General features: G+C 38.9%; 1 protein-coding gene across 1 annotated transcript; it reads right to left on the bottom strand.

The window, feature by feature from the left end:
* Positions 1 to 9: 9 nt before the first annotated feature.
* Positions 10 to 15332, bottom strand: LOC121617647 (calcium/calmodulin-dependent protein kinase type 1D-like). The gene is made up of 13 exons (XM_041952850.1): positions 15215 to 15332; positions 12459 to 12571; positions 8849 to 8974; positions 6996 to 7070; positions 6509 to 6647; positions 6120 to 6243; positions 5291 to 5366; positions 4772 to 4884; positions 3200 to 3278; positions 2988 to 3075; positions 1976 to 2328; positions 861 to 957; positions 10 to 767 (listed from the first exon to the last, which is right to left on the bottom strand). The coding sequence occupies exons 1-12, from the start codon at positions 15317 to 15319 to the stop codon at positions 894 to 896; spliced, it is 1455 nt and encodes a 484-aa protein (XP_041808784.1). The 5' UTR covers positions 15320 to 15332; the 3' UTR covers positions 10 to 767; positions 861 to 893.
* Positions 15333 to 15554: the final 222 nt, after the last annotated feature.

Genomic DNA, 15554 nt, shown 5'->3' with positions numbered 1-15554 from the left:
TGTTAAAGAAGAGAGCAGGTTATGTACATGACACAGAAAACACAGCACACACGTGGTGCTGTGTCACTGACTCCACCTCAAAACAAAGTTTAATCTCAAATAAAAAGAAGAGTTTCCATTCATTACCTTTATATAAGGTGGAAGTTGGAATCCATCAATGTAATCCATCAGAAATTCTGCCTGCGGTTGAAATTACATTGCCAGATTTCATTATTTCGTGTGGAACGGTGAGCAAGAAGGAAGTATCTTGATAAAGATATGCAGAAAATATATGATTCTTAAGTTTGGAGAGTGAAAAAGTTTTGAAAAACTTCAAATTCAAAGTACAGCCATGTCAGTCTCCAAAAAACTAAAGAAAAAATCATAAATTAGCTTTCACATTGCATACAGTATGCCAGCTCAAACTATTCAAAAGAAATACATTTTTAATGAATGGCATTTAGTAACATTTTACAATAATATGCGATAGATAATAGTTCTGAGAAATATCTCATCACTCTAGCAGCATTTTGCATGAATTATTAATTATGAATTCCTGCTTGTGTCTGCCTTAATATGGTGTTGACTGCATATACACATCATCATCATCATCATCATCATTCCACGTTAAAGTGGTTTTTATTGTGTAGATACTGTATGTGTTTGTCCATGGAACATGTTTTCTGGAGCAGAGAACCACAACAGGCATGAAAAAGCTGAGCACCAGGCGTATCAACATCTTCACACCGAGATGGATGCCACTGAGTGCCGTCAACTCGAGACACAAACTAAAAAACAGAAGATTTTGGGACATTATTTAACAAGTACATCCATTTGTATGGCCAACATCTTAATTCTGACTGAGAGAAGAGACTCTTTACCTGCATGAGATTTAGCTCAGGTTAGCCAGCCAATCACATGACAGAACAAACTCCGGACTGAAGCTGCTGGTCCTTCCTCTGAGCCACAGCATCCAGACTGCAACACATCACACAGCCACGATGAGTTAGAATAACACAACGATGAAGACGCAGCTGAATTTCTCTGGGTGAGGGTATTTCTGATAATTATATTCACTTTGAATAAACAGAGGATGTCACGGAGAGTGTCAAATCAGAATAATGTTCACAAATAGAGAAGAACAGCTTCTTAACTACTTTTACTTTTAATCTTTGTGCTATGTTGTTTTCAACCTTGGAAAATATTAATACTGCAAGACTGGATTCATCCAGAGAAATGGCCAAAAACAACTAGGTTTACCAAACCTGGAACTCTAAAAACAGTAGACTTTAAGAGCATTTGAACAATGATAATATACTTTGTTAGTAAAGTTCTCATAACAATTATTCAACCTCGATGGACAATGTTCAAATCATACCAGAGGTATGCTCTGCACTGCACTTCATGGAAAAAGTATTCTTGGAAAACATCATGAAAGGCTTTAGGAACCAATAGACATTGAGTCCTGCTTGATGAATAACCCAATTTATCAAAAATTATAAATAGGTTGTTGATTATTTGAATTATAGACTACATGTCACTGTTCAAGAACACACCTGTGACACTCCATTCCTGAAACATGGCTCTTATTCATTTACATACATGTCACAGACATACTATGTTCAAAGTAAACAAAGATCGGGGAAAATATATGGAATGTTTAAAAAAGTTTCACTTAAAATAAACAATATGATATTTTTTGAAGGTGCAAGAATTAAAATAGATAATTCTAATACATTTTTAGATGTGTCATTTGTCAGTCAAACTGAATTTATTATTAAAACTGCAGCGATCTCTTGGGCATAATTTGAAAATCACCTTGACTTCTGTCAATTTACAGATTAATGTATCCATTATTATATTATATTATATTAATTACTACAATATTATGTCTTATATATTATATAATATTATATATTATATATTTTTTCTTATTTTTCTGGTAAATCTGATATGTCCAGTTTCCCAGCAGCTGGGACAGGGCAGCAGCTCTCACCTCTTGGATGGCCTGAAAGGAGCGTCAATCTCTGAACGGAAGTTATTGACTTCTCTTGTCTCATCAACGGTGAGGGCGTTGCCAGGCTCACTGTGACTGGCTCTCAGTGGTGGAAAGACTCCTCTTTGCGACTCAGGATTACTGCAGGATAGATGATTGGCGGAATGAATGGGATTACCATTTGGATCGAGGGTGTCAGCCTCATCGTGGCAGGGTCCCAGCATCTCAAGGTCATTGTGGGAGGAGGACTGTACTATAATGTGGGGCATGGACAGCGGTGAGGAGGGAGGCTCACTCTGGGACAACTGCAGTTTCTTCATGTGATGGACTACTGAGGCTGCATGGAAGGCTTGCTGTTGGAAATGTGTACACAAAGAAAGACGGTTATACTGGTGATGCCTAAGTATGACATGAAGTTGAATTAGTCAGGACACAGTCTGTCATTAATATGTCACAGTCAGTTTACATATTAAAGTGCTACTACCCTTTAAAATGCTCCTGTGATTGTGTCATAAATAATTTACTCAATCAAATTGGCACAGCCTGCAAACTTCATAATTCAATGGAAACATTCCAAAAATGCAACAGTGTTGAACAGAAGTTACGATACAAGTTTACAGCATTTGACAACACTTGAGAGTGCTTTATGTGTCTACATTTGACATTGTAGTTGAAGCTTAAACATCAAACGATCTTACTGTAGATACTAGAAATGTAACTACAAATGCTGGGTGTAGTCTCCCTTGAAAGAACAGCAGCTGTGGTCAGTCTGAATTTATGAATTTATGTAATAGTGTAAAAAAAATCAAAATGTCCATAAAAACTTCTCCAACCACTCCAGCAGCATAATCCACTTTGCCTCCGTTAACATGCACAGTATGTTCCAAATGCTCATAATTTGCTAAAATATGGCTACATACACTGTTTTTTCTGTATTTGTGTGGTTGATGTTGGTTGCCTACAGCAAACAAAAGCAAAACAAAGTAGTCCATGAGCCAACAGTGTCACTGACCTTCCATTTGGATTTGGCAAAGTTTCTCTCCATCTGTTCACAGACAGACTGAAAAATGTCGAGGTCTTTAGCTGCGTTTCCAGCAATCCTGCAAGCATGACGAGGATATTAGTTCATTTGGAAAACAAAAAAAATATTGTGTCACTGTGTGTGTGAGTGTGTGTGTGTGTGTGTGTGTGTGTGTGTGTATGCGTTCGTGAGAAAAGACTAACCAGGGGTGTTTGAGTGCCTGTTCAGTGAGGAAGCGTTTTGTGGGGTTTTTCTCCATCATATTCCTGATGAAGTCTTTGGCTGTTGAGACATGGCATGGACAGCTGTTGGGTTCTGATTAGATTTCAGTGCTTTGACCTGCTACATACAATAATTCATTACATATGTTTTTTTTTTACTCATGCTATGCTACAGCTACTGCTATCGGTGACTTCACAAAGACATAGCGTGACATGACCTACTGTAGTCAACAATATATTGCTCTGCAGTTTAAAGTTCTTTCAAAAGGCAAGTCACCTACCACAACACAGTGCTAATAATGATCATCATATGAACACAGCACAAACAAAACCTGTCACTTATCCCCTCTTTGCTATATTACACCATTTTATAGCTTCTTCACAACATGGCATTTACTTTTTTAGTATAAAATAACAAAGAGAAAGGGAGAGGCACAAAGCTCACTTTTTGTTTTTAACCCCCACTCAATACCCCTGCCCTGCCTCAAAACAGAACATGAAAGAGCACATTAAGGGAAACTAAAATAAAAACTAAATAAAACAAGGTGACAAATGCATCTGAGAAAAGAGAAATAAAAGTAGGTCCTGCAAGTTTTTTTCTAAATATCTACTTGCATTTTTCCTCTTCATATGTTCATTTTTCAAACTTAGCTAAAGGTTTTTAATTTTTTGCAGTTCCATTCAGGATTTTCCTGCTCATGTTTTGTTCTGCCTGTCCTTTGAAAAAAGAATTCAATCCTACATGTTTTCTTTAGGTTCAGAGGACATCACTGTCTCTTGACGTCAGCTAATTTAGTCCCTCAGGCAGGTGAGAACTGTCCTTGCCCATTTAGTACTGTATCTACAGTAAGCATATCTGACCTGATCCAAACAGGTCAAAGCTCTATGGCTGTCCTCAGGTGATGATGTCAGTAAGCATGCTGGTCTATGTTAGGTTAAGCGCTAAAGATACATGGACAAATCCTGATCTATACTTAGTTAACAGGGTTGACTAACATAAACCTAACAACACTATTTGTGTCACATGTCACTATTTTTCGGTTCATGAAACAACCAGAGCTGAAGAACAGTGTAAGAACAGTGCCAGTCCTGATGCATGCTGACCTTATCCTGTGCAATGACACTTCTTACTTTCAGCTCTCCAACAGGGAGAGTCCAACAGGGCAATGCATGAAAACTAGTAACTCAAACATTAGCCTGGCAGGTGTTACAAAGATGACTAGAGGTGCTCAGAGTTTTGAGGTGGTAACATGTGCCCACCTATTTGAAGTTTCACCTGATCAAACCTTCACATCTCAATTCAAGCTTACTCTTAAGGCCGTCATGTATTAACCAAGTCAAGTTTCACATTAAATCCAAAGAAAAGTTTTTTTTTTGTTGAAGAATTCATCACAGCCTCTTCAGTCTGGCTCAGGTCAGGACTAAGTCACAGTCATTTGGATTATCGTCTATGTATAGAAACGAATGAAGCTCCAAAAGAGAAAGTGGAGTTAGCTCAGATCTCTAGACATTTTTCAGTACTGAGATGTGAAATGTTTTCTACAGTTTTCATACCTGACTCAGAGATGTTGTCCCAGAAGGGTGAATGAAAAGCGTACTCGGCCCTCATGATCTTTGAAAACAGACGAGTCTCGTTCTCTTCAAAGAATGGAGGGTAGCCGCAGAGCCTGCAACACACAGACGACAGCCTAACTCTGCTGATCTCTTTATAGCCACCTTTTGTAAATCCCGTACATCTAGATTTTGGATGAAGTCAGAAGCTATGATGCAGTGTTTTGTTCCTGGTTACAGCAACTGGGTCCTCTAAATATGCTGTCACTATGGTTTCACAAATCTCAGACTCACGTGCATTTGAGTGCATAGCACAAAGTTCTGAAAAAAGTATTTACTTCATTTTTTTTAGTAGAAGTATTTACTGTGTCCACAAACGATCCAGGAGACATGAAAAACTTTCAAGTATAAGTTTGTAATGAGGAAAATATCTCCAGATAATAATAACTACTCTCCTGTCTGTAGTGACTATGGTGAACAGCCATACAATGTGCTGTGTTACTGCAAAAGAATAGAACTCACAGGATGTAAGTGATGACTCCAATGGACCAGCAGTCCACTGCTTTACTGTAGGGTTTCTGGGCCAAAACCTCGGGGGCTGTAGAACAACACATGCAGTAAGAACAAGAAGAAGCAGTGTTGACACTGGATTACTCTTACCATGGATGTCCTCTAATATTTATATTGTTGGGTTTAAAATGTCAAATTAAACATCTCTTTTCTGCTCGCTGCAAAGCTGCTATAATTCCACAAGGTTTAACTTTTTTGGAAACTACTAAATGAACTGGTGTTGAATATCTTAATGGCTTCACTTGTATATATCACACTATTGGCCAGTGTTGATATCATAGATGATATTTTTAATGATTTCAACTGTAATAACTCTAATAGTGCTGTAGGTCTTACAGAGGTTAAATAACTGACAACAAAAAATCCTCAGCATGTCATTTTGACAATGTGTGCTTTTTAGCTGCTAAAACAATTGTGCATTTTATACATTTAAACGTATAGTACGATATATTCCAACTGATTATAAACTCTATGCTCTGTATGCCTAGACTGACTATTTCATTGGTTTAAGAAAACTGGTTGACTCCTCTTGTTCTTCTCAACTATGCCATTAGCATGTACACTGTAAGTAACTTAAATGATTCTGCATTACTGTCATGATTCATCATCTTTGTGTCATCATCACCGATACACTATTTATATAATGCTGGATTGTAATTTACACTTGAAATATATTGACATATTGTTTTTAGTTATTTATATGTACAATTTTATATCAGGTATAGATAGCAGGGGAACATTGCAAAATAGTGTATGTGCACGCCCCTCCCCATTAACTCACCAACATATCCTGGCGTACCACAGGCTGTGGACATCACACCGTGCTCCAACGTCTTGGACAGACCAAAGTCACTGACCATGATTTTAGCATTCTCATCTGTGTTATAGTACAGCAGGTTCTCCGGCTGCTCAGAGACAGAGAGAGACAGAGAGAAAGAAAGGTAAAAAGTAAGAAAAGAGAGAGCACATAAATCTGTCTACATAGCCACATTGTGGGGACTCGCCTTCAGGAATGCAGGCCCCATAATGCAAATCATTCAATTTTAGGATGAAGACTAGGGTAAAGGTTAGGGTTAGGGTTAGACAAGTAGGGGTTATGGTTGTGGTTAGGGATTAGTAATGTGGAGCGATATAAAGTGATGTAAAGGTGCATGTGAGTGTACGTCTTACCTTAAGGTCCCTGTGTACAATGCTGTTTTCGTGCAGGTAGCTGACGGCCTGCAGCACCTGTTTGATGACTGTGCTGGCATCCTTCTCAGTGTAAACCCCCTTGTCTAAAATGCGATCAAACAGCTCCCCACCTGACACCCTACACACACACAAATACACAGAGCAATCATCAGTGTTTCTATCTCTCTAGGGATTTTGTTACCTTTTTCAACCCCTCTGACGTGCTACATGGACAAGAAGTTCTCTTGATCAAAAGAATTGTGAACTTTTTTTTACATTTTAGCAAAGATCCCACAGCTCTCAAATATACCAAATGTGACAGGGTGAATTTTGGGTAGATCAGTGCTGTATAAAACTATGCAAAACATTTAGAATAACTCCCTTGATGGAATGGTACAGCCTTGAAAAACATGGAACTATTATTGACTGCCAAAATTACGCTACCAAAGTAATCGTTTAAGAAAAATTAGATAATGAGTCCACTTACAGTTGCATGACCAGGTAGTAGTGTGTTCGACTCTCGTAGAAATCCTCCAGTCCCACTACGTTCTCATGCTTTATCCTGAAATAGTAAGAAAGAGGTTGAGGCATCATTTCTGTCTTCACTGGCAAATGTTACATGTTTACAGTGTTGTCACAGCTGTTATCCTGGGCCCTGTTCTTCAGACGTGGCTTAATGTTATCAGGCTAAAATAATGCTGTTTATTCTTATTCAGCGAATGTGGTTGTTTGCACACAGACTGAGGGTCCATTTGTTAGTCCTGAATGAAGCTGTCTTGAGTAACAGCATGCTCTTATTTTGAAATAAAGGCAAAATGAGTAGGTTGTGAAAGCATGACCAGCATTCATGTTACTGGCTGTGTACTGACCAGCTACCTCCAAGTATGTTGGTAACTCTCCCAGCATGCACTGGGAGTAAAGGTTGCAATTATGTGGTAATTACCACTTTTTAACTGGAGAAATCTGATGAAGTCCAACATATTTAAATCTCAGGAACAGTGTAAAGACAAACCAAGAAGGTTTTGGGGAATTCTATTTTGTTGCTGTCAAGTTTCAATGAAGTATGTTTTACAATGATAAAATGACTAAAATGTTTCTGCAAACGGAGTGTGGTGGCTTTGGCAAGTGCAATATAGTGGCTGTTCCTGGTTAAATAAAAAGGAGCTTCCTGTAACAAAAAGGTGTGTGTAGGGATCCTCTCCATAATTTTGTCAGACACTTAGAATAACAATCTGGGTTTGTCAGCGGCTAAAACAAGTACTTTTAGAAGATGCCTGGAGGGATTACATTGCAGCCTGCCCAGAATTATGCATAAAATAAAGCCTGAATATAGTTTAAACAAGTGGGTTCTATAAAAATAGTGTTATATGAAAATTGCATAGTTGTCATGAACAGGCAAATTAGCTAGAGACCAAAAGCGCTTTTTGTACCAGGCTGTAAAAATGTTTGTTTCTGCTGTAGAGTTGGCCATTTAAATATGGGGCTCTATGCAGACTGACTCTCATTTGGAGCCAGCCTCAAGCGGTCGTTTGAGGAAGTAAAATTTTTTGGCATTTCTTCGTCATTATTGTAATCAGTAACGCATTACTCCAGCCCATGCATAGAATAATACTGCAAAGTAGCTTATTACTTTCACATGAAAGGAATTTGTAATAAGTATTTTATTACATTTTCTAATGAGGTACAAATTGGGATAATAACACTAACAGATCGTAATGATGTCTGAATACCTAAAAACTAAAACTAAAAACTAAAAATCATATCAACACTCTTTTATGATAAATCTCATAAATTAGCGAGCCTTCTGTATTTGAAAATTACTTTGTGTGTGTCGTTCATGGTAAAATGGCTCGGTCATGATCCAGCTAACTCAAAGGGGTTGCACTTTCCAGATATGGGCTTTAGGGTGAATGAAAGAATTTTAAAGCAGCTTTGAAGGACCAAAACATCCAGACTGATGTCAAATCATCAGCATTCCAATCTGTTTAACTCAGTTATCCATGTAAGAACAATGTCTCAGCATAATGAAAGCGTCACATGTGTGTGTGCCAGTGTGGGATGCTTTCAGGAACAATCAGGTAAGTGAGGACAGCTGGTGCAACTGGGGACACAAGCTGTGTCTCCAATTAGAAAACAGCTGATTTTTGGTTCTGACTCTTATGGTTGGGTTTAGCTTCAGGTTAGGGTTAGGCAGTTGCTATGGTTAGGGTTAGGGTAAGTTTCCAGGAAATGAATGTAACTTTACCATTTCCTCAAAAGTGACCTAAGTAAAGGTAAGGCTTAGGGTGTGCGTGTGCGTGTGTGTGTGTGTGTGTGTGTGTGCTTGTGTGTGTGGTTTACCTTCGCAGTACATTGATTTCATTTTCCAGGTTGCTATGAGTGAGATGTTTTTTCTTCAGACATTTGAGGGCATACAGGTTTCCTGTATTCTTCTCTCTCACCATAAAAACCTCAGAGAAAGACCCCCTGCACAAAAACAGTAAAGACAGAGACACGTAAATTAAAGTGGGGTTAACTGAGAGAAATCAGTTCATGGAAATGTTTAAACATATATCATATCAAACTATGACCAAATGACAAAGCTTTCTTTATTAGTTAGTGTTTCTTCATTATCATTAAGGTTAAAGGGACTGCTTTTTCTTCTGTTTAATATTCCTTTACTTTAAGACAGAAACATGAATGTTTCCAGGATGATGGACAATTATCTGCAAATACTTCTCAATAAACAATAATCCATTCATCTAAGATGGGTGTGCAATTAAATCTGAAACCCCTAAACAACAGGGTCAACTGCAGACCTCACTTATGTGGGCCATGTCTGCGAGCCAGTGGAAAGAGAGTAGGGTCCCCAGGCATGAGGCAGGATATTTCCAGGGCCCCCAGAAGAGAGAGGTATCTCTTCTGTTTGCAGTCTGTTTTATCTTTTAATTTGATTTGACCAGATTTCAAAATGCTTGGCAAATTTCTCAGCTCAAGACTTTTAATTAGAATTAGAATTAATGTAATGTTTTTGTCAGATAAAAATCGAGCTAAATAGTCTTTGCTGACGTTGCCTGAGGATGTGTGCTTAAACTCACACCACCTTCCAAACACAAACACCAAATACAGAAATGAAAAATGCAATGTGCTTTGAGAGGTGCTGATCCACTATATTTAGCTACCTACAATGTTGCTTCAGTCTGTGTTTTACTCCACTCAGTTTAAATTTGCTGAGGTCATATTCCAACCCAAACATCAGAATAAACGTTGGCATGGTATGTTTCTGCACACCACAGTATAGGCCTGATGTCAAATACCAACAACCTCCTGAAGCACATCTCTGATCAAGATCGCAGTTCCTTCAGTCAGTCAATCAGTCTAAACTAGGCTGCCTTGGCATGAGTTACAACACCATGTAACCTGGGCAGGCCAAGACAGTCTTGGCTGGGTTTCAGCATGGCACCTTTTTCCTTAGGCTCACCATGAGGCGGCAGCCAGGATGTAATCCTACATTTTGGCCACTGATTCAAGCATCTGTACCAGTGATACTGTACTGCAGCCCTGACCTCAAAAATGCCTCAAAGCCTAGTACTGCCGATCCCACTTGCCGTGCACGGTGTTCTAAATGAAGGTGAGAATTTGTGGAGAATTTGAGCGTCCCGTGAACGTGCTAATTCGCACCTGGTTACTACCTTGAAACTTGACAATGACTTGGCATGAAAACCATGGAGACATTTTTGAAGCACAAAAAGAATCTGCTTATTACTTTCATGAAAAAACTAAATGCACCTTTGCAAAGTAATGTGAGTCCATCTCTATGGACTTGCAACGTAAGGGATGTGTTGACTCAGACACATTTCTATCTCATGTTTGCACCAACACACACCTGCACCCTCTTACACAACCTCCCCTCACATACTATACATTCAGCCCACCGATACACCAATATAGTCAAACTCTTAATCCTATAATGAAGTGGTGCTAGGATGTTCCTGTACTGCTGTTCTGACGTCAGTGCTCAGGACACACATTCACACACATACACACCTGACTCATTCACAGCCAGTCAAGGACGAGCACTTTAAGCAGCTTTGAGAGTGTAGGGCAGCTCTGAGCAAGCAACACTTATAGTTAACTTAACAACCATTGTACTGACCAGTGATATGAAGCCAACCTGGTCTCCATACTTTTCTAAAGTATTTTCCATACTTTTTCTCAAGCAAAACTGTTTCAATGCAGAACAGGAGAGAAACAGTTTGCTAATAATTACTAATCCAATTCAATTCAAGAACCATACCAATGCTTTTAAGGCACTGACAGATCATATACAAGACTGAGTGTGAAATGTCAGCATTAGTTTGCACCAAATGTTTGTTTAGTCTTTTTTACTATTCATATTCATATTCTTTGATTAAATATTTTGTGATCTAAATCATAACTTTGTTGATGCAGTACAGGCTGAGACATCCTGACTTTCATTCCCTAGAAAGGCCACGTGATGCTTCTCATGACTGGTCAATTGACTTTGATATGTAACATTAGTGGAGTGGCGCTTCAAATAGAAAAGTGAAAGCTTTTTGTCGAAATATGACTTAGACTCAGCAAACTGTTCTAACGAAGCATCTTTTAGCATTCATAGTGAAACTCAGGTATCACCTGGGGACAGGTATCAAAACAGTTGTTTGGGGCTATAGCAAAATCAGGTAGTATATCTTAAAATCTAAATAAGCACTAAAATGTTGCAGGCACATAATGTCAATATTAATATCACACCTGATCAAGTTCATTTTACTGCAAAGTTGTGATCATGGTCATGATATGATTAATTGTGTGGCCCCACTGTGTTCCAACAGGTTAACAGTGTAAAGTCTTCCGCTAGGTTCAGCTGTGAGTGGATTACCCACACAGAGCAAGAGGCTCCATTGATAAAACAAGCTCGCAGGGAGGCGATGAAAGGGATTATCTGCAGCCTGTAGAGACCAGTCTGAGCCTGGTAACTGGTAGCCACTTCCATCCACTTAATCCAGTGACAGCCCTCTGAACTTGGGCAAAATAATTTAATGTTGCTGTACTATCCCATCCTTGATGAAGATTCATAGTATTTACTATCTGAAGTCAAGGATGTTCCCTGCAAGAAAGCTCCACCTTTAAGAAGAGCTGAGGCAAAGCACAAAGGATGCTTTTGTGAACGCAACTGCACCTGCTATTTTCACTTCTGTCCATATTGTGTTTTGGACTGTTTTAAAAGTGCTTTTTTTAGACCACACCCACCTTCTGCTGCTTACTGCAGGGCATCAGTCTGCATCTGCGGGATTTTCTGACACAAGTCATTGTACAAATCCCAGCTGCTGTCTGAAGTCTGTGCCAGTTAACATAACCAGCTGGTATCTGAGGCTACTAAGAGTCCATTAAATAGCTTCCTAGTTTGACAAAGACATCAGCTATGATTTACAAACTGTCAAATAGCATTTTGGTGCAACATGGTGCAACAGGTAGATATGATAAGATAAACTTTACTGATCTCACACCAGGGAAGTTCACTTACAGCAGCTCAAGAGTCAAAAGTAGAAGAAATTAGTGATTCAGTGATAAAAAAAAAAGAAACAACAGAGAAAAACTCCATACACTACACACCGTTCACCATTTACTTATATAGATATGACTATGTCACATATGTCACAGTCACCACACTTCTCACCTGTCATGAGTGCAAATCAAATCACACCTGTCCAGATGAGATTCTTTGCAAATTTGTTCAGCAGTTGCAAACAGCAACAGGGACATTTTTGTCCTGAATGCTCATTAATGCTGAACTCATGGTCTTCAAAAGTAACTTTTTTTTGCAATTAAATCTGAAAAACTTGCAGGCGGCAATTCACTGTCACTGAATCTTGACATCCTTCCTCAGGTGACACTCAGGGCAAACACCATATCTTTATCGTCTGTCTTTATTTTGAACAGCAGTACTTACGACCCCATCTTCCCCTTGAAGTCAAACACATCCTTGATGTTATTGATGTTTTTCTTCCAGCTGCAGATGATCTCCTTCCGCCCCATCTTGGCTCTGACGTTGCCGTTAGACTCCTGAAGCACAGATGACATAAATTATTAGTACTTATTATGGGTTAAAAAACACTGTGAAATCAGATCCTATCTTATGACTGGACAGCCACCAGAGTTGATTTAACCTGCAATCATTCACTCTAACATGCCTCTGTCCCTCACATATGAAAGCTAAAGTTTGGCCCGCAATAAATCTCATTCGGTGAACATCATGGTGTGAGGCATATACTCTATGTCTAACCATCTTTAACTGTATCAGCTGACTTTAATGAGCTGTGTTTATACCTTTTGGAAATGGCCAGAATAAGAAATATCTGATGCATTGTATCCTTGTTAAAAGAATCTAAATGGAGTCCTGTGGTGGATTAAACCATTAAAACACTTTTTTCTTCTAGATTCATTTAGCTCTCCTACTGCAGGATAACCTCAGTGTACAAGTCCATGTGCAACACCTGTTGCTTCTTTTGTTTAAGTCATATTCTGTGATGCCCTCAGCCTCTGAGTCACATCTGGTCCACGTGGATGTTTGCAGGAAATGTCCAGTATGAAAAGGCGTATCAGCATTATTTCTTTTTGCAGTTAGGTTTTCATACTGTAGCTGTGGTTATATAATCTCCTGAGATTGCAGGTCTGCAAATCAGAAAAGGCTCACAAGTCCTTTTTGGAACAGTCATATGAGTTTTTTTGGAAGACACTGACAAATGACCTTCTTTGCTATTTGGGTATGAGGACTGGGTGGAACTCTGTGATGAAACAGTTAGCTAATTAGTTGATGAACAGCACATTTACCAGTCAAATGTTTAATAATCTACTAATCTTTTATTTTTTAAGTTATTAATTCAGTAAAAATACCAAACATTTACTTGTTCAAGCTTCTCAGATGTGAGAATTGTCTGCATGTGTCTGTTAATATCACTGTAATTGAATATGGAATTGAGTTTGTTTGCTCTTGGTCAGATGATAACCAATATATATCCATACAGTCTATAGACATGAGACACTTTAGAGCTAATACTTATTTTTTTAATTTGTTTAAATAACAACTGATAATAAAAATAATTGTTAGTTACAATTGAGGAGACTGAGGTCAGAATGTTTTACAGGCTGCTTCCAATATTATTTAGATAATATAATTTGATACGTTTTAGGACTCGTGACCTCAGTGTTTCTAAAATCCTGACAGCAGCCTTAACCACGATGATCAAACATGTGTCATTAACAAAGTCAGTGCAGGAGTTGCAAGTGCTTTCCTGACCCTAACCTTTCCCTGTTCTACGACCCTTTAAGATGTCCCCCCAGCCTTCCTCTTGTGTTCTGGTTACATAAACAGTTGCATGTCCATGACTGAGGACAGTCCTCACTGGGTAAAGCCCATTTGTACCTATCAGTTACACAAGTTTCAAAAAGACAGAGGATTAGAGAGGTAAATAGCAGCGGTTAGTTAATCTTCCCAGCCATCCCTCCTGCCCTCCCTCCCTCCTTCTCACCTCCTGTACTCCCTCCTGTCTGTAGAGAGAACAGATTAGTGGCTGATTCCCTGACATGACAAAAAGTGGGTCATTCTATAAGCTTGGCCCTGAAAGGAAATGAGCTCTGGCCTTCCAAAAATATTTGCTGAAATACACCAATATTTACAATTTATTTAGATTGTACAGTTTTTATTTATCTCTTTTTAATATATGTCCTGTCACAAAAGGTTGAAGAGTAACGCAATTTCGATTCTCTGTTTGTCCTGTACATACTGCAGAATTGACAATAAAGCTGACTTTGACTTTGACTTTGACTAAAATTGATTTGCCAATTTTAGATTGTACTTCATTAAAGTTAAAGCTCAGAAAATCATTGTCACATTTTTGAGAAGCACAGACTTACACTTCCAGCTTTTATTCATGCTCTTTACTCAGCAGGGATCAGAATCCCTTCAGTCATTGCTTTGTTTGTTTCTAATGCTCTGACTGATACCTGTGGCTCTTCAGGCTGCTTCAAGCTGACTGTTTACTCCTTTGACAGGAAAAAATGAGGCCCAAATTTGAGAGAATGTAAGGGGTAGAGATTAAAAGATAATAAAGATATACTTAACCCTCGTACTGTCTTCCCATCTACTATATGATATGCAAGCACTTGAAAACGGGTCAAAATTGACCCGAAGACAATAGGAGGGTTAAGATAGTTTGAACTGTGTTTGTCCCTCAGTGATTCCCAAAACCATACACCAAAATGCAACCAAATGCAAGGCAACACTGCAGCAAAGAGTGTCAAACTGACAGCAGTTGAAATGTTTATCGATCAATAGTCAACAGTCCCACTGGACTCAAGTGAGTAGTTTGAAAAAGCCTGCATGTTCATTTTGTCCTCTTATTAAAAAACAGAACTTCCATAGATTAGGCTACAAGACAGAGGAGACGAAAGTACAGAAAGTATCTGGGGACAGCAGGAGCCAATTCTTGTCTGAAATGAGCTAGTCTGGTATTTGTAATGGTTCAATTTTATACATCCGTTATACAAATAATTTTGTGAGCATAAGGACTATTTCTGAACAAATTGGTTTGGTTATTGGTGAACAGCTGAAACATGCCAACAGTGCCTCACTCTAGCTGTACAGGTGAAAGAAAGAAAGAAAGAAAGAAAGAAAGAAAGAAAGGAAGAAAGAAAATGAGTTTTTACCTGCGGAGCGGCGTAGAGCTGGTGGAGGTGAGGCGCTCGCGGACGGACCTGACTGTGTGAACCAGGCTGCCGCGCTGCACGCGCAGGGGGCGGAGCCTCGTCCATTCATCCTCTGCTCAGTGTCAGTGAGCAGACGACATGCTGCATTCAAAGACTGCAGGACACTGCTGCATGCGGGTTACAAAGCCGTCCTCTTTCTGTAAAACTGAAACACGGTCTGTACTGCTCATTTAGTTAACTACAGCTCGTTCTCCTCTACATTTGGAATGATGAGCCTGTCATTATTTGTCATTGATTTAGCAGATTAATACGTATCTCAGACAATATCTCTCTCTTTCTG

Source organism: Chelmon rostratus, chromosome 2, assembly GCF_017976325.1.
Source record: "Chelmon rostratus isolate fCheRos1 chromosome 2, fCheRos1.pri, whole genome shotgun sequence".
Classification (NCBI taxonomy): Eukaryota; Metazoa; Chordata; class Actinopteri; order Chaetodontiformes; family Chaetodontidae; genus Chelmon; species Chelmon rostratus.
This window is presented reverse-complemented; position numbering and strand designations above follow the sequence as displayed.

What these genes read in the sequence shown, in the direction of transcription:
- LOC121617647 (XM_041952850.1), bottom strand. Translation starts at nt 15,319, where the DNA reads ATGGACGAGGCTCCGCCCCCTGCGCGTGCAGCGCGGCAGCCTGGTTCA. An exon ending in TTCAAGGGGAAGATGGGGTC is followed by an intron (nt 8,975 to 12,458) that starts GTAAGTACTGCT and finishes GTTTTTGTGCAG; the next exon opens with GGGGTCTTTCTCTGAGGTTT. An exon ending in CCTTTCAGGCCATCCAAGAG is followed by an intron (nt 958 to 1,975) that starts GTGAGAGCTGCT and finishes GATGTGTTGCAG; the next exon opens with TCTGGATGCTGTGGCTCAGA.